The 21,552-nt window shown below is 40.4% G+C and overlaps 1 protein-coding gene across 1 annotated transcript in view; it reads left to right on the top strand.

Annotated features, from left to right (window-relative positions):
• The window catches only part of MAP3K5 (mitogen-activated protein kinase kinase kinase 5), a 227,169-nt gene that overhangs the window by 138,187 nt on the left and 67,430 nt on the right, over positions 1–21,552 (top strand). Inside the window, exons 11-14 of the mRNA XM_052645679.1 lie at positions 4,357–4,464; positions 10,206–10,255; positions 12,876–12,971; positions 20,093–20,174. Of these exons, the coding sequence (XP_052501639.1) occupies positions 4,357–4,464; positions 10,206–10,255; positions 12,876–12,971; positions 20,093–20,174 (336 nt within the window). The remainder of the gene's footprint in view (positions 1–4,356; positions 4,465–10,205; positions 10,256–12,875; positions 12,972–20,092; positions 20,175–21,552) is intronic.

The raw sequence follows: 21,552 nt of genomic DNA, 5'->3' as shown, positions 1-21,552 counted from the left end.
AATTTGATTCAATTAAAAGTTCAAGATTTTGGTCATCTTAAAAAAAAAAAAAAAACCCACCCTAAATATGGAAAATGCTAGAAAGGGAGAAAATATTTAACGCTAATGCTGCAAAAGGATCAATGCACCCAATATGCAAAAACCAACACACACAAACAAACAAAACAACTCGCACAAACTGATAAGCAAAAGAAACAGAAAAATGGTCGTAATCCAGACTTTTAACTGCTCTTGAACAATGAAAGGATGGGCAATTTATAACTGCCTTCTTTCAAAAACAGTAATCTCCTGAGCCAACTGGATGCTACCATTTAAGATGTCAGTTCCAATCCCATTCATTCTGTTTCACTCACTGCCCTTTCTCACCCAGCCCACTCCCTGCAACCATGGAGTTTGTTGCCCACCTTCTGTTGCGTAGAGAAAGGCAAGCTTCTAGAACCTGTGGTTCTATGTCAGTCACTGTAACTATTTATGTCCTTAGAGTAGCATTTTCTATAATGCACACTTGTGAAGGCTGATTAGGTCTTGATTGGGGTGATTACCTTATCCTTCATTGGAAATGGGTTTGACCAGGTAGCTTATATTAGAAAATATTATTTAATTGGTTTCATTTATCTCACTATCATATCCATTCTCATGCTTCCAAGAAATAGCAATGACTCTAGGCAAAAGAAAACAGACCAAAGTTTCTTTGGAAAATGAAGAATCCCATCATTACTAATCCCATCACATTAGTATTGTTTGGGTTCAGTTTGATTCATTCTTTTTCCTCACCTCTCTTCAATGTACGTTTTCTTTCCTTCCTACTTTGAAAAGTTAGGAGACCATCAAGCCATCAGATAATGTCAGGAGAGAGGAAGAGGAAGTGGTACTTTCACAGTTTCTATAGGAGCTTATTATATACCTCTGCTTCCTGCCTCCTCTTAGAGTCTACAGGCCTTGCTGTCTTCCTTTATACTTCAGAATTTAGTAGTTAATTGTAATGTTAACTGACATAAAAGATAAGAAACTGAAAGCAAGAATACGTATACTCCCAAGCGAGTTGTATTTAGCTGTTTTCATCAAATTGCATCCTTTTTCTTGTCTTTAATCAGCCTTTCTGTGACATCCACAAGGCATGCTACAAATTCCTCACGTTTTACCGGTTCAATAGAAGTTCAGAGGGCTCAGCATGCATTTGTTGTTGTTGTTCATTCACTCAGTCTTATCCAACTCTGCAATCCCATGAAATCCAGCACGCCAGGCTTCCCTGTCCTTTACCATCTCTCATAGCTTGCTCAAACTGATGTCCATTGAGTCAGTGATGGCATCCAACCATCCCATCCTCTGTTGTCCCCTTCTCCTCCTGCCTTCAATATTTCCCAGCATCAGGGTCTTTTCTAATGAGTTGAAGAATAGTGGCCAAAATATTGGGTCTTCAACTTCAGCATTAGTCCTTCCGATGAATATTCAGGGTTGATATCCTTTAGGATTGACTGGTTGGATCCCCTTGCAGTCCAAGGGACTCTGAAGAGTCTTCTCCAACACCGCAGTTCAAAAGCATCAATTCTTTGGTGCTCAGCCTTCGTTATGGTCCAACTCTCACATCCATACATGACTACTGGAAAAACCATAGCTTTGACTAGATGGACCTTTGTTGGCAAAGTAATGTCCCTGCTTTTAATACATTGTCTAGGTTTGTCATAGCTTTTCTTCCAAGGAGCAAGTGTCTTTTAATTTCATGGCTGCATTCAGCATCTGCAGTGATTTTGGAGCCCAAGAAAATAAAGTCTATCACTGTTTCCATTGTTTCCCCATCTATTTGCCATGAAGTGTTGGGACTGGATGCCATGATCTTCATTTTTTGAATGTTGAGTTTTAAGCCAACTTTTTCACTCTCCTCTTTCACTTTCGTCAAGAGGCTCTTTAGTTCCTCTTTGCTTTCTGCCATAAGGGTGGTGTCATCTGCATACCTGAGGTCATTGATATTTCTTCTGGCAGTCTTGAGTTCAGCTTGTGAGTCATCCATCTCAGCATTCCCCTTGAGGTACTCTGCATATAAGTTAAATAAGCAGGGTGACAATATGCAGCCTCGACGTACTCCTTTCCCAATTTGGAACCAGTCCATTGTTCATATTTGGTTCTAACTGTTGCTTATTGACCTGCATACAGGTTTCTCAGATGGCAGGTCAGGTGATTTGGTATCCCCAACTCTTTAAGAATTTTCCACAGTTCATTGTGATCCACACAGTCAAAGGCTTTAGCATAGTCAGTGAAGCAGAAATAGCTGTTTTTCTGGAATTTTCTTGCTTTTTCTGTGATCCAACTGATGTTGGCAATTTGATCTCTGGTTCCTCTGCCTTTTCTAAATCCAGCTTGAACATCTGGAAGTTCTCAGTTCACATACTATTGAAGCAATCATTAGACAATAATAATTGCAACCAGTTTTTTTCCTAATCTCAAGATAGGTAATTCATAGTTCAGATTTTATCTGTTAGAACTATTTGAGGCAACAATAACGCCGTCATTTAGGAAGACAGGAGATAACCTGTGCTGTGCTTTTCCAACGTTAGATAGCATGCTCGCTTCTTTAGGGGACAAGGAAAGTTCTAGTCCTCAGTGGAGTGTCTTGGGTGCTGTTTTGGGAAACCATTTTATTCTCTATTATTTATTTTAATTTCACAAACACTGGGATACTCACATTTGAAAGCACTGTTTTTACCAAGCTAAGATTGAAAAGTAATGATTTTTATTATTAATCAGTGCCGCTTAGTTCTCTATTGATAGGAATTTGGACCTTGATTCGCCCAGCATGTTTCTGAATCAGACTGTGTTCCCTAGCAAGCTCTTTGCTGTGTGTTTATTTGTAGCATATGCTATCTTATTTTCATCCCCAGAGCCTAACCAAGAATTCTTTATGCCCTTAAGGATTTTTACCCTTGATTAAAGAAAATATTGTCTTTCTCATCCCCTTTTTCTAATTCTCTCTACCTTAACTTGAATAAAAAGAACTGTTCCGTTTTCTCTGGTATTTTATTTTCTTCCCAAATATTCCTGCTTAAGACCACACAGGAAATTTGAGCTATTTGAATAGGTGCCTTTAAATGTCTGTACAAAAAGTTAATATCTGTAGCACCTTTGAAATCAATGTAGGTGTGCTGTTTCAGTGTTATTTGCTCCTAATATGATATGTTAGTAACAATGTAAACATTGTCTAGTCCTTTGATGGAGACTCTCATCCCACTTGTCATATATCCTCGGATACTCTCCGAAGTAGGAGCTAGTTTTATTTCTCTCTTTTTCTCTCACAAAGCTAAATATATCATTATTGAAGGTACTAGTTTTATCTTGGAGGCAGTGCAAAAGCATTTTTATTATTTCATAGAATTATGTCCATTTCTTTGGCTCATATGTAAAACTCTTTCAATAATAATCAAAATCTTTTCTCAGTCCATTTACAAGGGTATTAAAACCATATTGCTACATGTTTCTGGTACGGTGTGGCCACAAAAAGGTCTAAAATAAGCATGTGATAGTCTATATATGGAATCTTATGTACGTAGAATTATTTGTTCTTTTACCACATTCTGCCTTTCTTTGACACATTTTCATTTATAGAAGTAGATTATGGGAAAAGAATATGTATATTTATAATGGAATCACTTTACTATACACCTGAAACACTGTAAATCAACTATGCTTCAACAAAAAATTAAAATTAAAAAAACTAAAACGAGAAATAGATTCTATATTGATTATAAATAAAATAAAAGCTTTAATATATATATATAGTACTAGTAGATTCCCTACTGCTGCTGCTGCTGCTAAGTCGCTTCAGTCGTGTCCGACTCTGTGCGACCCCATAGATGGAAGCCCACCGGGCTCCCCTGTCCCTGGGATTCTCCAGGCAAGAACACTGGAGTGGGTTGCCGTTTCCTTCTCCAATGCATGAAAGTGAAAAGTGAAAGTGAAGTCTCTCAGTCGTGTCCAACTCTTCACGACCCCCTGGACTGTAGCCTACCAGGGTCCTCCGTCCATGGGATTTTCCAGGCAAGAGTACTGGAGTGGGTTACCATTGCCTTCTCCAAGTAGATTCCCTGGGGATAGCCAAACCAACATAAGGACTTCAAAAATTTATTTCCAGTTTCTTTAGCAATGAAAGGTGATGATTATTGTAACTTATGGTAACTGTTTAATACATGAATTGCTCAGAGGCCTCATAGGATAGCAAGAATCCGAAGTTAAAATAGTCTTACTCCAGCTTTGGACTAAGCCTTATCTGTTAATCTCTTGTGTCAGTGCAGGGTTGTTATAACAACTCTAAATGGCTTAAATCTTAAGTCAATAATTCTAGTTTCTTTGCTTTATGTTTTGAAGGTATTAATATTAGAACCAACCAAAATCTATCAACCTTCGTATTTGTCTATCAACAATGAAGTTGAGGAAAAGACAATATCTATTTGGCACGTGCTTCCTGATGACAAGGTAAATTGTGCAGTTATTAAGACAAGAGCATTAGTAGTAAAAGATTTTGTATCTTCTGACATTTATATATTCCAGCAAATGTCTGTGTTAGTTTAGAAGAAATAGCTTCCTGTGTATTTATTTTGGCCTAAACATATTTGGTAATATAAAATTTGTTAAATTTTGGTTATGGATTTCAGTCAATAAAGTATAATTCTGCTGTTTGGATTTTTATTATAGATGGCATAGCCATCCAAAGGGCACTCAAAATGGCACCATTTTTTAAAAAAATAATAATTTTATTTATTTATTTATTTTTGACAGCAATTACTTGGGAGGTTGTTGGTGTTATATTAGGGAATTGTGATATTGCAGTTTATAGTAAATATGTTTTTGATCTGGCCCCTATTTCTGGCACAGAGTTCCTAAAACCCTTGGAATATCCTGAATGCTGAGAGTCATAAAGATGACTTTTGTTATGTTACTCAGGTAGTACCCCGAAAACACCTAAGGATGGGGCCTGGTTGCCAGGGGAACCAACCAGGAGTTTGGAGGATTGGAACTTTCATTCCCATATCCTGATCTCTGGGAGGGGAGGAGGGCTGGAGGTTGGATCATTGACCAATGACCAATGATTTAATCAAACATGCCTATGTAATGAAGCCTCCAGAAAAACCCTAAAGGATGGAGTTCAGAGAACTTCTGGGTTGGTGAATACTTGGGGATGTGGAAAGAAGGGTGTATGTGGAGAAGACATGAAAGCTCCAAGATCTTTCTCCATACCTTGCCCTGTGCATCTCTTCCATCTGATTGTTTCTTAATCATATCCATGTATCATAAGCTGGTAATCAAGTAAGTAAAATGTTTCTCTGAGTTCTATGAGCTGCTCTAGTAAATTAATTGAACCCAAGGAAGGGATCCTTGGAACCTCCAATCTGTACTCCACTTGGAGTCATGCCATGATGACAAAATTGACCATAACTAATATAACTGTCTATAGACATCTTATTAACCTTGTTTTTATAAAGTACAGTGTTTTCTTTGTGCTGTGCTTAGTTGCTTAGTCATGTCCTCTTTGCGACCTCATGGACTGGAGCCCACCAGGCTCCTTTGTCTATGGAGATTTTCCAGGCAAGAATACTGGCGTGGGTTGCTGTGCCCTCCTCCAGGGGATCTTCCCAACCCAGGGATTGAACCCAGGTCTCCATTACCAACTCGATGGACATGAGTTTGAGTAAACTCCAGGAGTTGGCAAGAGACAGGGAAGCCTGGCGTGCTGCAGTCCATGGGGTCGCAAAGAGTCGGACACGACTGAACAACTGAACTGAACTGAACTCCTGCATTGCAGGCAATGTGAAGTGTTTTCTTTACATTGTTTTAAAGTATGTGCATACATGTTCTCATAAGCAGAAATAGAGTAGTCATCCAGTTGAAACTACAAAATCTAAGGTTAGAGACATGAAAATTGTTATCTGGGAGAGGAGATTTTCAGAAGCTTGATTAGAAAGAGCAGGGTTATACAAGGACACGTAGAAACAGAACAGACCGGGGCTGAAGGAATGAGCGATTAGCACGTCCCAAAGAATGAGTAGAGAGCCAGAAGTTATTTGGAAGACAGAAAAAGAACAGAAAGTAAGCCAGGAATTTTTGGAAAATGAATACTATTTCCAGTTGTCACTATTTTTCTTTTTCTGGAGGTTCTGTGTTCAATACAGTTAGCCTTGTGTTGATTCTTTTATGTTTGTGACAACCGTAGAGACAATTTTTATGTTATGCTAAGAAATAAATATATTAGGATATAAATCAGTGCCTTAAGTAGTTATAGACAGGCTGTGAATTGTCCTGCTCCCGTTTTTACTATATTTTGATCAAGAAATATTACATTTACCTTGTCCTCACTGCTTATTACCTTCAGTGTTAAAAATGTCCCTTATTAAAAATTTAAACTTTTTAAAAATCGATCTGTTTCCATTTTAAATTGATGTCAATTTGTTTTTCTGTACATAAGTGTGTGTATTCATTATCCCTAGTTCTATCCATAGAGTATTCATTACCACTGCCATTTCTATTGTTTTAAATAGAAGTGATACAATTGGAATGAGGACAAGCAATGAAGATTACTTTGTTATTATTTTACTAGTTTTAAGCAACTGTAATAACTATAATTAAATAACAGATAAGCAACAGGTTTAATAGGTTTTAATGTTAAATAGGAAGTAGATTTTTCTTGGAAGGGTGTCATAAAATGTTTAAATTTTTCCTTCTAAAAATAGAACAACATAGTGTTGCTTTTTGTTGATTATATTTATTCCTTTACTCCTCCCAGTATTTTCATTCTAAACTATGGGGTAAATGGTTATATGAGCTAGTGTATACTTTATATTGCTACTCTCAAAACTTTTAAGATCATTATACCAAGTCCCAAGAGTTCAGGGACTCCGTGGTCAGGGGCAAATTAATTGAAGTCCCAGTCTTTTAACAGTTCTCCCTGGTTGCTGCTTTAAAAGGTTAATGCTTGAAGAAAGTCTGCATGTATGTGTACATGAAAGAAAAACCTAGATTGTGGAAGAGAGAAGTTATTTGCAAGATATTTAAAATCATTGTTATTTAGAATTCCTGTCCTTTAAAATTTGAAACTAAGCACTCCTGGCCTATCTGGTGCAGGGTCCCAGTGGAGAGCTAAGTGTCACCCCACTTTCCGCAGTCCAGTTCCAACCAGTGGCCACTCAGAGGAGACCCAGGAAATTTATTAGGGGGATGTATTTACCCTAGGTTCTATATTTTTGATAATATGATGCTGTCACCCATCAAGGAAGTTTTTGACTACAAAACTCCCAGCTAAAAATGGCTTAAATAATAAGGAAACATTGTCTCATATTACAAGAGCTTCTGAGGTGGATCACTGGGGGCTACTTTCAGTGGCTTAGCAGTGTCAGATTTCTGGTTGGCTTCTCTGTGTGCTCTTGTTTTTTCTCTCATGGTCTTCAGTAGCAGCAGCAAACATCACTCCATACAGACAGCATGCAAAGAAGGTCAGGGCCTTTCCCTGGGACCAAAAGTTGCATCATGTGTCCATGCCTAAACCAGTCACCAGCACGGGAAATGGGTTTACCATGGCTAATTTAGGGAATCTGTTTCACCATCTCTAAACACTGCCACCTGCACGTGCCCAACAAACACTTTTTCTTAGCAAAGACGGAAGGGAATGGCTGTCACCTGGGGAACCAACAGTGTCTGCCACAGTAGAATTGCTGCCATGCTAAAAAAAGAAAAAAGTTAATCAGTCGTGTCCCATCTTGCGACCCCATGGACCCTGCAGTCCATGGAGTTCTCCAGGCCAGAATACTGGAGTGAGTAGCCTTACCCTTCTCCAGGGAATCTTCCCAACCCAGGGATCGAGCCCAGGTCCCCACATTGTGGGTGGATTCTCTACCAGCTGATCCCCCAGGGAAGCTGCCATGTTAGCTCAGTATTTGTCTTCAGCCTTGCCCTAGCTGGGGCACAGGATCTGAGGCTAACCATTTCCAAGAAAATGGTGCTTGTGCAGATTAGGTTGAGTGTTGGTTTGGGGCTTTGGGGAATTCATTGTCACTCCAGCACTGCCTCTGCTCTGCCCTTTTCCCCAGACTCCCAGAGGAGCCGGGAAACGTTTACCTTACCTGTTGGCTTTATGGCTCACCAGCACCTCTGTGTGGTGAGTCCCAGTAGCAAGGGAGGTGAGGAGAGAGGACTCCTCATCCCACATCACTCCCATCTTGGGCCCTGGGCTTTGCACCACTGAAATGGAACATTCCCTGGCAGCACTCACAGCCTTCCAGGAACCTAACATTCTGGAAATGCTCTACTTGTTTCCTACAAAACTAGCCCAGGCAATCTGGGAAATCTCTCTTTGGCCGCTCCCAGAACGGGGCTGATGGAGGATAGATTTTACCAGAGCTGCCTGGCCAGTGTTCATCAGTCACTGTTCCATCGCAGGTTGACACTCCGCTCAGCTGGCTCTGCACTGAGCGCCCCCATCGTGATCCAGGGCTTGGCCTTAGAAAGCAGCTCTGTTGCAGGCTCTGAGGATAAGGCTGCATTGTGTGCAAGGAGTGTGCAGGTAACAGCTGCAGCTCTTGGCTCACATATTTTTAGAAGGTCACCTGAGGCCAACAGGATTTAGAAGCCACTTTCCAAATTACCAGCTGAAGCTACAGGCTGCTATTTTAATTTAAGTCCCTCTGTACTCTGGTTAAGAAAGCTGAGTTCCAGCAGCATTACTCTGGTTAAGAAAGCTGAGTTCCAGGAGTACCTTACTGTGGTCTTCTCCCTCTCCGGGCCTCACCTACAGCAGCATTTGCTCTGTGTTAACTCAGGTCACATCCCCGTTACCTGACTGATGTGCACTTCTAGTAAATCAGCTCTGAGTTTGAGAGGATCTGTTTTTAAGATGCATGGTCCTAGCAGAGGACTAGGTGTTGTGGAGATGAATTGTGGCTCTTCCAGTTGCTTTGGCCCAAAGGAAGGTTCTGGACCACCTCAGAGTCCCAGGCGTCGTTACTCGCTTCACTAGCCCAGCCAAGCCCTCAGCCTCTGGCAGTATTTTAAGTGGGTGGGTAAGAGCTTGTTTCTCTGGTTCTTTTACATTTACAGAATTAAACTGCAGTCAGAATTGACTACAATATAAGACTTGATCAGTTTAAACACATTTATCAACTGCTTTATTTCCATAAAAATATTTATGTTCTTACTTCTATACTGTTGACAATAATATTTTTATAGGGAATATAAAATATTTTATATTTGTATAGGGAATGCCCTCTATCTTGTCATTTATTTAATTTTGATACATATGAATTTAATACTGATTTTAACTCAGCTTTAGTAATAAACTTAAGAAATAAATTCCCACATTTAATTTTCATCTTGGCCCTGCAAATCATTCATGCTTATCAAGTGGTCATCAAATTTCTTATGTTCAAACTTTATTAGCATATTGAATTTTGCATAAATTAGGTCACACTCTATAGCAACGATGAACACTGTATACATGTGTCTTTACACATAAATGGGCTTGCCTGGTGGTTCAGACTGTAAAGAACCTGCCTGCAATGTGGGAGACCTGGGTTTGATTCCTGGGTTGGGAAGATCCCCTGGAGGAAGGCATGGCTACCCACTCCACTGTTCTGGCCTAGAGAATTCCATGGACAGAGGGGCCTGGTGGGCTAAGTCTATGGGGCTGCAGAGTCAGACATGACTGAGCAACTGAGCACACACATACACATACCTATTTGCTGTACTATTTTCTGAAGAAATAGAGGCACCATTTTAGTTAGAAAGTATAACTAAAGATAATTCAGAAGTAATTATCTTTAAAATCTTGCAGAGATTTTATTCAAATTAATTGTTTTTCTTTCTCAGAAAAGAAATATCACTCAGCTGTAGTAATTAAATTACTTTGATCAGGGGTTTTTTACTCTAAAGATGAAGGCACAGCAGTTAATAGGTTAATCTGCTAAAAATCAAGTTTTAGAATTTAATGAGACTAATTCTCCTAGATTCTCTTGGAAGCTGTTTTATTGGAGTACAGAAATTATTAAGTAGAGTAAACATCACCCTTGTGGCTTGAGAATGAACTACGGTTTCCATCTACATAGTTTGTCCTTGCAAAATTACGGGCTAGGAAAATTTACTCTGAGTATATTATTAACAATTAAATTACTGTTATGTTATTTCCATTTGGATGACTCAACCTTTGTTGTTGTTCTTCCCTTGTGTTCTAGAAAGGTATACATGAGTGGAATTTTAGTGCTTCTTCTGTCAGGGGTGTGAGGTAAGTCTCCTTGGTTTTGTTTACTTAGAAAACATTTTTCTAGAGCCTGAATGTCTTGGATAGGACTTGTAGTCATGATTTAAAAATGCAAAGAACTTCAAGCACTCTCCTGTTGATGAAAATGCTCAGCCTTCTTCAGACTCACTATCTTCATTACAAAAAGATTTGCAACAAAAGCTTCATGGACTCTGTACTTGTCACCTACTTAAAATACGGTGACTGAGAGATAAGTGTGATTGTAGACTAGAGTCAAGGTAAGGATAGAAGGGAGCTGTTGGAGGTCCTCTCCAGCTGGGGGAGCTGATGGTTTATGTTAGAGGCTGATTTTTCTGGGGTTTCTTGGTATACCAGGAACTACTTTCTCTTTAGATGTACTGAAAACACATGTACCATCTACTGGATTGGGTCCTCTAGCTAATACTAATGGAGAAGGCAATGGCACCCCACTCCAGTACTCTTGCCTGGAAAATCCCATGGACGGAGGAGCCTGGTAGGCTGCAGTCCATGGGATCGCTACTGAGCAACTTCACTTTCACTTTTCACTTTCATGCATTGGAGAAGGAAATGGCAACCCACTCCAGTGTTCTTGCCTGGAGAATCCCAGGGACGGGGGAGCCTGGTAGGCTTCCATCTATGAGGTCGCACAGAGTCGGACATGACTGAAGCGACTTAGCAGCAGCAGCAGCTAGTAGTAACATGGTAAGATTCTGGAAATTCATTTTTTAATGACTTTTCCTGAGATCTCTGTTCATCACATGTTCTTGAGGTTACAGTGGCTTCCTTCAGTTTGGACATTGCCATCATAATGCCCATGGCCTGGCATTTAGAAATGAGACTTTTTCAGTCAAGAGCCCCTGGTTAAGTGTTTACAGAAGTTTATGAGAAACCAACTCTTGCCCATTTCAAACCAAATTAGTTGGATTTACTTCTGTTTGTCCCGTATAAATAAAAATGAGAAAAGCCAGATTCCTGCAGACCTGTTATGCAATACTTTGTTGCTTTTGGCATAATGGTAATTGGTTTTGTTGGAGCATGAACTGGTGGAGTTGTCTGAGTCACTGATAATTGGAGTTTGCCTGGCAAAACCACCTGTTACCTTGTGAATGATGTGAACAGAAACAGGCCAGACTGACTCATTATATATCTTTCCAGTCCATGCCTTCTCAGATAAAGCATTACTCTCCTAATATTTAATTTTTAAGACCAGACACTATTTATTGCTGCCTTTTTTAAGCCATCCATCTAGAAAAGTATGGTAAGTATAAATTTCTCTTTGTCATATTTATTTTCCAATGAGTTAATTTTCTCTAATGAGGTATGGCATCGGTCCACAGCCTTTGTTGTGACTGACGATATCAACATGGAATGATTATTTGTGGCTACTGCCGGTTTGTGTGTTGAGAAACTTGAGTTCCAGTGTGTGACTTCAAAGAGATCTAACTTTTCTTGGCCTCCTCCTCTATAAATAGAAGACAAACTATAGGAAAAAATCCAGCTGTCAGCAGTTTATCTTACATCAGCTCATTTGGCATTTATTGAATGCCAGCTATTTGTCAAATGTTGAGTCCTGTTCTGCTAAGGATACAAAAATGACTAAGACCTGAACTCTTCCCTTGAAGCACTCACAACTTAGCAGGGCAATAGATATTTAATAACTAATGACAGTACAGTGTGAAATTAGCAGAAGTATGTTCAAGGACCAGAGAGACAAGAGGAAATCTTTCTGTTTCAGGTAGAAGTATCGAAGTGAGATGGAGTAAGGTCTAAGCTGGGCCTTAAATGGTGAATAGAATTGCTGCAAGAAGTGAAAAATGATGTGCATTCCAAATGGAAGGAACAGCAGATGCAAAGGCATAAAATAGGGATTGGAGAACAACAGCCCACAGACCAAATATGACCTGCTGCCTGTTTTTGTAAATAAAGTTTTATTGGAACTCAGCCATATTTATTCATTGTGTATTGCCTAAGGCTGCTCCAACAGCAAAACTGAGTAGTTTGGCCTACAAAGCTTGATATATTTACTCTCTGGCTCATTACAGAAAATATTTGCCAAGCCTTGGCGTAAAGGAGCATGGCCTGACTGTAAACTCAAAATTGTTTCAATTGCTGTAAACTAAACAACTTGCTGAGTCCAAACCAAGTGCTATTTCGTATTTCTTCACTCCTCTCTACTGTCTGCAATAATGAGCTGCTTTTCCTGCCTCCACACATTGCGTTCCTAGCTTTGGAAGAATTTTATTGTTCGACAGATCTTACAGAACCAGAATCATTGGGTCTGTAAGCCAGTTGATATGTGTGCTTTTCTTCCCAAAGCACAATTCAGTGCTACAGCAGCCAAGACCTGTTCCCCACACTGAGTTGTAGGACTCGTACGTTATGTGCCTGCAACACCCTGAGAAGCCCTCTCTGTAGATACAAGTAGGAAGACAATTCTCAGAATATTAAATGATTTTAGTACTGTGGTACAAGGAGTGTCACTTTTGAAGTGCTATTTATAACCTTTGGGTATAAACAGCATTGATATCATACTTGGGACTGAATATAAAAAACATTCCTTTTTCATCACAATTCATGGAAGGTATTGAGATTACTGTGAATAATTCTCTTTTGTTTGTTTCAGTATTTCTAAATTTGAAGAACGATGCTGTTTTCTGTATGTGCTTCACAATTCTGACGATTTCCAAATCTATTTCTGTACAGAACTTCACTGTAAAAAGTACGTATTAGTCATTGTGGATGCGTGAAAAAGACTGTTCTTACCTGATCATTATTTTTAATTAGTGAATGAACATGTAGCTCCTGTAGAGAATTCATGGCCATGTGCTTATATAAATATTTCATTTGGGTTGGTATTTTTTAATTATGTAGCTTGTTTAACTGAGAAATTTAGGACCTCTCTTTAATAAATCAACCTTTTTCTTAGTCATAACTTACTTTGCCACAGACAAAACTTGAACCAAATTTACCAGTTAATTGCCAAGTCTTAGGTCTCATTTTTAAAGAGCTCATATATTCTATGATTACCAAAATTTTCCTTCTTGAATGAAATTATCACCATTATCTACAACAATGACTCCTAACTCTGGTTCATATTAGAGTCAACTGGTGGGCTCTAGAAAGTGCTTGAGCTGTACCCTGGACTAATTATATTGGATTTTTAGGTGGAGGAACAAATTGAGTTAAAAACCAGTGATCTAATTTACACCAATAAAAGATAATCCAAAAATCCATGAACTGCTTTGTATGTTTCTGTTAACCTCCCTGGGTATTTCTCTGGGGTTAATAACTGAGTTCTTCTTGGTCCCTAATTGTGGGGACCTGTAGAAATAAGTGGGTCTTCCAAGGTGGCTCAGCAGTACAGGATCCACCTGGCAAGCAGGAAATGTGGGTTTGATACCTGGGTCAGGAAGATGCCCAGAAGAAGGAAATGGCAACCAACTCCAGGATCCTTGCCTGGGAAATCCCATGGACAGAGGAGCCTGACTGGCTACAGTCCATGGTGTCACAAAGAGCTGGATATGACTTAGCAACTAAACAACAAGTAGAAGTGAGTTATAATTGGGACACCAAAGTGTAGTAAAAGCCAGCTTGGACTTAAAATTTTGTTGGGGGTTATTCTTATTCAAATAATCACTATTTGACCCCATTATAAATGATTGATATACTAGCTACAACATACAGTCAGTCTTTTTATCTTGGCACCAAAAATATGTATGCTTAATTTATGATTCTTAGCTAAAGTTTTATCTTTAAAAGGCAATGCCAAAGAATGTTCAGTTCAGTTCAGTTGCTCAGTCGTGTCCATCTCTTTGCAACCCCATGAATCTCAGCATGCCAGGCCTTCCTGTCCATCACCAGCTCCTGGAGTTCACTCGGACTCACGTCCATCAAGTCAGTGATACCATCCAGCCATCTCATCCTCTGTCGTCCCCTTCTTCTCCTGCCCCCAATCCCTCCCAGCATCAAACTCTTTTCCAAAGAGTCAGCTCTTCGCATGAGGTGGCCAGAGTACTGGAGTTTCAGCTTTAGCATCATTCCTTCCAAAGAAATCCCAGAGTTGATCTTTAGAATGGACTGGTTGGATCTCCTTGCAGTCCAAGGGACTCTCAAGAGTCTTCTCCAACACCACAGTTCAAAAGCATCAATTCTTTGGCACTCAGCTTTCTTCACAGTACAACTCTCATATCCATACATGACTACTGGAAAAACCATAGCCTTGACTAGACGGACCTCTTAGTCGGCAAAGTAACGTCTCTGCTTTTGAATATGCTATCTAGGTTGGTCATAACTTTTCTTCCAAGGAGTAAGCGTCTTTTAATTTCATGGCTGTAATGACCATCTGCAATGATTTTGGAGCCCCCCAAAATAAAGTCTGACACTGTTTCCACTGTTTCTCCATCTATTTCCCATGGAGTGATGGGACTTGATACCATGATCTTCGTTTTTTGAATGTTGAGCTTTAAGCCAACTTTTTCACTCTCCCCTTTTACTTTCATCAAGAGGCTTTTTCGTTCCTCTTCACTTTCTGCCATAAGGGTGGTGTCATCTGCATATCTGAGGTTATTGATATTTCTCCCGGCAATCTTGATTCCAGCTTGTGTTTCTTCCAGTCCAGTGTTTCTCATGATGTACTCTGCATAGAAGTTAAATAAGCAGGGTGACAATATGCAGCCTTGACGTACTCCTTTTCCTATTTGGAACCAGTCTGTTGTTCCATGTCCAGTTCTAACTGTTGCTTCCTGACCTGCCTACAGATTTCTCGAGAGGCAGGTTAGGTGGTCTGGTATTCCTATCTCTTTCAGAATTTTCCACAGTTTATTGTGATCCACACAGTCAAAGGCTTTGGCATAGTCAATAAAGCAGAAATAGATGCTTTTCTGGAACTCTTTTGCTTTTTCCATGATCCAGCGGATGTTGGCAATTTGATCTCTGGTTCCTCTGCCTTTTCTAAAACCAGCTTGAACATCTGGAAGTTCACGGTTCACTTATTGCTGAAGCCTAGCTTGGAGAATTTTGAGCATTACTTTCAAACTACCGCAAATTGCACTCATCTCACATTTTAGTAAAGTAATGCTCAAAATTCTCCAAGCCAGGCTTCAGCAATACGTGAACCGTGAACTTCCAGATGTTCAAGCTGGTTTTAGAAAAGGCAGAGGAACCAGAGATCAAATTGCCAACATCCGCTGGATCATGGAAAAAGCAAGAGAATTCCAGAAAAGCATCTATTTCTGCTTTATTGACTATGCCAAATCCTTTGACTGTGTGGATCAGAATAAACTGTGGAAAATTCTGAAAGAGATGGGAATACCAGACCACCTGACCTGCCTCTCGAGAAACCTGTATGCAGGTCAGGAAGCAACAGTTAGAACTGGACATGGAACAACAGACTGGTTCCAAATAGGAAAAGGAGTACGTCAAGGCTGTATATTGTCACCCTGCTTATTTAACTTATATGCAGAACACATCATGAGAAATGCTGGGCTGGAAGAAGCCCAAGCTGGAATCAAGATTGCTGGGAGAAATATCAATAACCTCAGATATGCAGATGACACCACCCTTATGGCAGAAAGTGAAGAGGAACGAAAAAGCCTCTTGATGAAAGTGAAAGAAGAGAGTGAAAAAGTTGGCTTAAAGCTCAACATTCAGAAGACGAAGATCATGGCATCTGGTCCCATCACTTCATGGGACATAGATGGGGAGCAGTGTCAGACTATTTTTGGGGGCTCCAAAATCACTGCAGGTGGTGATTGCAGCCATGAAATTAAAAGATGCTTACTCCTTGGAAGAAAAGTTATGACCAACCTAGATAGCATATTGAAAAGCGGAGACATTATTTTGCCAACAAAGGTCTGTCTAGTCAAAGCTATGGTTTTTCCAGTGGTCATGTATAGATCTGAGAGTTGGACTGTGAAGAAAGCTGAACCTCGAAGAATTGATGCTTTTGAACTGTGGTGTTGGAGAAGACTCTTGAGAGTCCCTTGGACTGCAAAGAGATCCAACCAGTGTATTCTAAAGGAGATCAGTCCTGGGTGTTCATTGGAAGGAGTGATGCTGAAGCTGAAACTCCAATACTGTGGCCACCTCATATGAAGAGTTGACTCGTTGGAAAAGACTCTGATGCTGGGAGGGATTGGGGGCAGGAGGAGAAGGGGACAACAGAGGATGAGATGGCTGGATGGCATCACCGACTCGATGGACATGAGTTTGAGTGAACTCTGGGAACTGATGATGGACAGGGAGGCCTGGTGTGCTGTGATTCATCGGGCTGCAAAGAGTCAGACATGACTGAGTGATTGAACTGAACTGAATGTATAGTAAAGAAAACTTGGAAATAAGAAAGAATTCCTAGCACATATATGGTTGACTTTTCTACTTACACCTGAATTCTCAAGGCTATTCATTTATTTCAATGATAATTATAGCTAAGATTTATGGAGTACTATATAAATCTTATAGGCCTATATCTATTTTAATCTTCAAATAAACTTTATTAGGTGGGTAATATTAATAGTTTTGTTGAAAAGAGTTAGAGAAAAAAGTAGAGTCTTGGAGAGTTTGTGCTTTTGAACTGTGGTATTAGAGAAGACTCTTGAGAGTCTCTTGGACTGCAAGGAGATCAAACCAGTCAATCCCAAAGGAAACCAGTCCTGAATATTCATTGGAAGGACTGACACTGAAGATGAAGCTCCAATAATTTGGCCACCTGATTCAAAGAGCTGAAAGATTGAGGGCAGGAGGCGAAGGGGACAACAGAGAATGAGATGGTTGGATAGCATCACCGACCTGATGGACATGAGTTTGAGCAAGCTCCGGGAGTTGGTGATGGTCAGGGAAGCCTGGTGTGCTGCAGTCCATGGGGTTACAAAGAGTCAAATGTGACTGAGCAACTGAACTGAACTGGAGAGTTTAACTAGCCTATAATATATAGCCAAAAAGCATAAAATTTGAGATTTGAATGGAGCACATGCAACTCTGGAATCCAAGCATCTAAAAATTACCGGTGTTCCCATCCCACCAGAAGTGTTATTTTCTACTTAGAATGTTCATGTTAGGAGATTTTGTGTGAGTAGCTGATGGAAATTTTACCCCAGATCTTTAGAGTTTGTTTAGGTCTTTCATGTTCTTCTTCCTTTTGGTTAAATTTACTGGTGTCTTTAACTCATCAAGATATGTCATCTTCATCAGAGCATACTGTCATTCTAATCAGATTTGGGATCTTTCTTCTCCATATCATTAACCTTCAAGAAATGTACATATAGAGAAAGGAAGAGTGAAGAACTTAGTGTCACAAGCAAACTCCAGAGAGAGGCTCCCAACTCCAAAATGGACACTGTCAGGGACCTCCCTGGTGGTGCAGTGGTTAAGACTCTGCACTTCCACCATAGTGGGTGTGAGTTCGACCCCTAGTCAGGGAGCTAAGATCCCACATGCCACACAGCCAAAATGTAAAATTAATTATTAAATAAGGTCCCTGGGTGCTGTTCTCTTGGGCAGTGAGTCCTTTGTCCTTTAGTGCATGTATTAAAAAACAAAACAAAATGGACATTACCGATTTTGCTCATTGTCATATTTCCAAAGGCCAGAAGAGGGTTTTATTCCATTAGACACTCAATGGTATTTGTTGGATGGATAGATTTTTAAAAAAAAGCACTATATAAGAAAAGAATTTTTTTCCTTCCTGTGTGGGGAAAACCCCAATTCTTCCCTACTATGTTTCTTTTCTGTGTGTCTCCTTTATTCCTCACAAGACACCTCATTTCTGATATTTCTTGTCCTCAGATGTGTGGAGATTGTCCCCCACAATTCTTTGTGACCCCTGCAATTGAACTCAGTCGACCTGGAGGTAGAGTGAGATCCCATAGGCTAGGGGCTCAGGCCCATAAGACTGTTTCTTCCCTCGACTTCAGGTGCCAGCTGCAAGCCCAGGTTATCACCACCTGTGTTTTAGACAAACCAGTTATAGCTCAGAGGTCCTGGTGACACCCTTCTTGGGTTTGATTAATTTGCTAGAGAGGCTCACAGAACTCAGGAAAACACTTAACGTTTACCAGATCATTAAAGGACATAATACAGATGAAGAGCCAGATGAAGTGATTTGTAAGCTGAGGTCTGGGAGGGTCCTGAGTGCAGGAGCTTCTGTTCCTGTGGAGTTGGGGTGAGTCACCCTCCCTGTGTGAATGTTTGCACCAACCTGGAAGCTCTCTGAATCCCTTACTATTGGTATTTTGTGGGCGCTTCCTCACGTGTGTGTGTGCGGGGGGTGGGGGGTCAGTTGCTCATTCCTGTCCAACTCTTTGCAACCCCATGGTCTGTAGCCTGCCTCTGTCCATGGGATTTTCCAGACAAGAATACTGGAGTGGGTTGCCATTTCCTCCAGGGGATCTTCCCCACCAAGGGGTCAAACCGTGTCTCCTGTATCTCCTGCATTGACAAGCGGATTCTTTACCACTGAACCGCCTGGGAAGCCCCATCCCTCAAGTAGGGATGAACAGGTAATAACTCCACTTCCAGTCTCTCTTCCACCTATGAAGGATGGGAGGTAGGATTGAAAATTCCAGGCTTTTAATTATGTTTTGGTATTTCTGGTGATCAGTTCCCATCCAGGAGTCATCTAGAAGCCCGCCTAGAATCGCCTCATTAGAGCAAAAGATGCTCCTGGTTCTCTATCACTTAGGAACTTATGAAGGTTTCAGGAGCCCTGTATCAGGGATGAGGTCTAAGACAAATATTAGAATACAAGATGCTCCTCGTATTCTTATCACGCAGAAAATTACAAGGATTTTAGGGTCTCTGTGCCCAGGACCTGGGGCAGAGGCCAGTATATTTATTTTCTCTGCTTTCATAGGTATAGAGATAACAGAAAAGTTCTGAGTTGTGGTAGGAAGCTTTTCTTGCCACACAGTAACCTGTTCTTTCCTTGGGCTGACTGTGCACCGCATGACCTACCCGTGATATCATCAGCTCCTGTTCAGAGTGCCTGCCTTACTCCACGTCTGGAGTAAAAACCGTTAGCATCCCCTCTGGAGGGACAGACTCAGCTAGTGCCCAGAGGGAAAAATCTGTTTCTTGTCAGAATTTTTTTTAAAGCTCTGCAATGATCTCCAGAAAACAAAACAAAACTTTACAAGAATAATTACTGAAGAAAATGTTTATCACCAAAAGAGAGGTGTCTTGTGTCACAAACGTAAAAGACAGCCATTCCTGGTTCACATCAGTATTTTGCAGACCATGTATAGGGGACCCCACATGGATGCTGAGGTGCTCAGGCAGAAGTTTCAGGAACTGAGATCAAATGTAGCAGCCAACACTGCGTCAGAGAGTCAGCTCAGGACTTAGAGACACTACTTCAGAAGGTGGATGTTTCTGTTATGTCCATTTAAAATAATAACAGCAAAACAATAGTAGTTAATATTTAATGAAGAGTGCCCTGCCTTGAGCACTTTACAAGTCATTTTCATGTATTCCCCACTTATAGTTAAAGAATGAGTCTCAGAGAGGTGGAGGAGTGTGTCCCAAATCGTGTAAACACTCCCAATCTTGGTCTTATACACAAGTCCACATTCTTCACATTTCTCTGTCCTTGTCTAGCCTTACCATTCTGATTGTGTAAAGTATCATGTTACTATTATCTGAAATGTTAGACGTTGCCTGAAATTTCTGTCAAATTATACTAACGTGTTTTCTTTTTGGAAAACCTTATTTTTCACACTGATGCTCATACTTTATTGCCGGAATCCTCTAGATCCCAGTTTTTGCTCTGAAGTCACTTTAAAACGTGCTTGCATATATTTAACATGTTAGCTATTACGAATGACTACATACCCATTTTCTCTGTAGGTTTTTTGAAATGGTGAACACCATTACTGAAGAGAAGGGGAAAAACACAGAGGAAGGAGATTGTGAAGGTGACTCCCTGGAGGTAATTTTTACAAAATTTCTCTTGTGGCTAATTTTTTTAAGTGAACTATTTCAAGTTTTACTGAAGCAAAGGTGTGTGTGTGTGTGTGAGAGAGAGAGCGAGAGAGCAGGCATGTTACCTGAGTAGTGGGTAAGGAGTAGAGAGTCTAGAGTCTATAAGCTGTTCCTTAATGTTAAAAACAGCTTTGAGAAACCCTTTGGTTAAAAAGGGCTGAAAAGCAAACATCAGAGAACTCTTAGGAATGCCATGTTTTTGTATCTTATAGAGAGTCACTATGCTTTTGTCTCTGAGGGTGTTGATAACCCTCAATGCAAGAGTCACAGTGCCCTTTGCACATTTTTCTTCTCCTCTGAGATATGCTGCAATTCAGACCAGCAAAATTCGGAGAAAATTCTGAATGATAGAAGCGTTTGCAGCCCTCATTCGTATGCTTACTTGGAGAATCTGAAACAATGGAAGGTAAACAGACTAAAGAGAGGAGGTGATAGCACTCACCCCACTGCTGTTCCCCCGAGTTGCTCCTTCCTTGTGCCTCCTGGGTATAGTACACTGCAGACACCCATTTTTCAACCATGTCCGTTTTCTCCATCCTGCCTGTCTGCTGTATGTTGAAGAGTGTTCTACCACAGTGAGGACCAGTACTCGGGAGGTTCAAGAGTGCTGACTGTCACACTGGGGCATCTCCAGTGTCTGAAAGGTGACACTTCTCTAGACATGAAATGGGCCTCTGTTTTCTCCAAGCCCTTCCCATTTTATGACTTGGGAGAGAATTCTAAATTCAAGCAGTATTGAAATTTACATTTCTAATGTTAAAGTGAAATTGAACTACAGCACCAGTCTGACTGGTATACTTATGGTTTAGATCGCCTTGATACTGTCATCTTATATACTAGCAGTGTACTTAAGTTTTATGTAAGCATAGTGGTAGGGTAACAGTCAAAGGAAATGTAAATATAATAACCAATTGTTAATTATGTCTGTAATTAAATTCTGTAATTCTTCAGCAGTTATATGCATGTGTGTGTATGCTAAACTGTTTCAGTCATGTCTGACCCTTTGTGACCTCATATGGAATGTAGCCCACCTGGCTCTTCTGTCCATGGGATTCTCCAGACAAGAATACTGGAGTGGGTTGCCATACCCTCCTCCAGGGGATCTTCCCAACCCAGGGATCAAACCTGCATCCTTATGTCTCCCATTGACAGGCGGATTCTTTACCACTAGCACCACCCAGGAACCCCGGCAGTAGTATAGCTTTGTTATTCCTGAATAAGCCTAAAGCTTTTTCATTTAAGTTATAAAAAGATGATGGAGCTACTTTGGAAAAAAAATAATCTTCCCCATGTACTAGCTTGCTGTCTGCAGAAGTAATAGACAG

Source organism: Budorcas taxicolor, chromosome 9, assembly GCF_023091745.1.
Source record: "Budorcas taxicolor isolate Tak-1 chromosome 9, Takin1.1, whole genome shotgun sequence".
Classification (NCBI taxonomy): domain Eukaryota; kingdom Metazoa; phylum Chordata; class Mammalia; order Artiodactyla; family Bovidae; genus Budorcas; species Budorcas taxicolor.
This window is presented reverse-complemented; position numbering and strand designations above follow the sequence as displayed.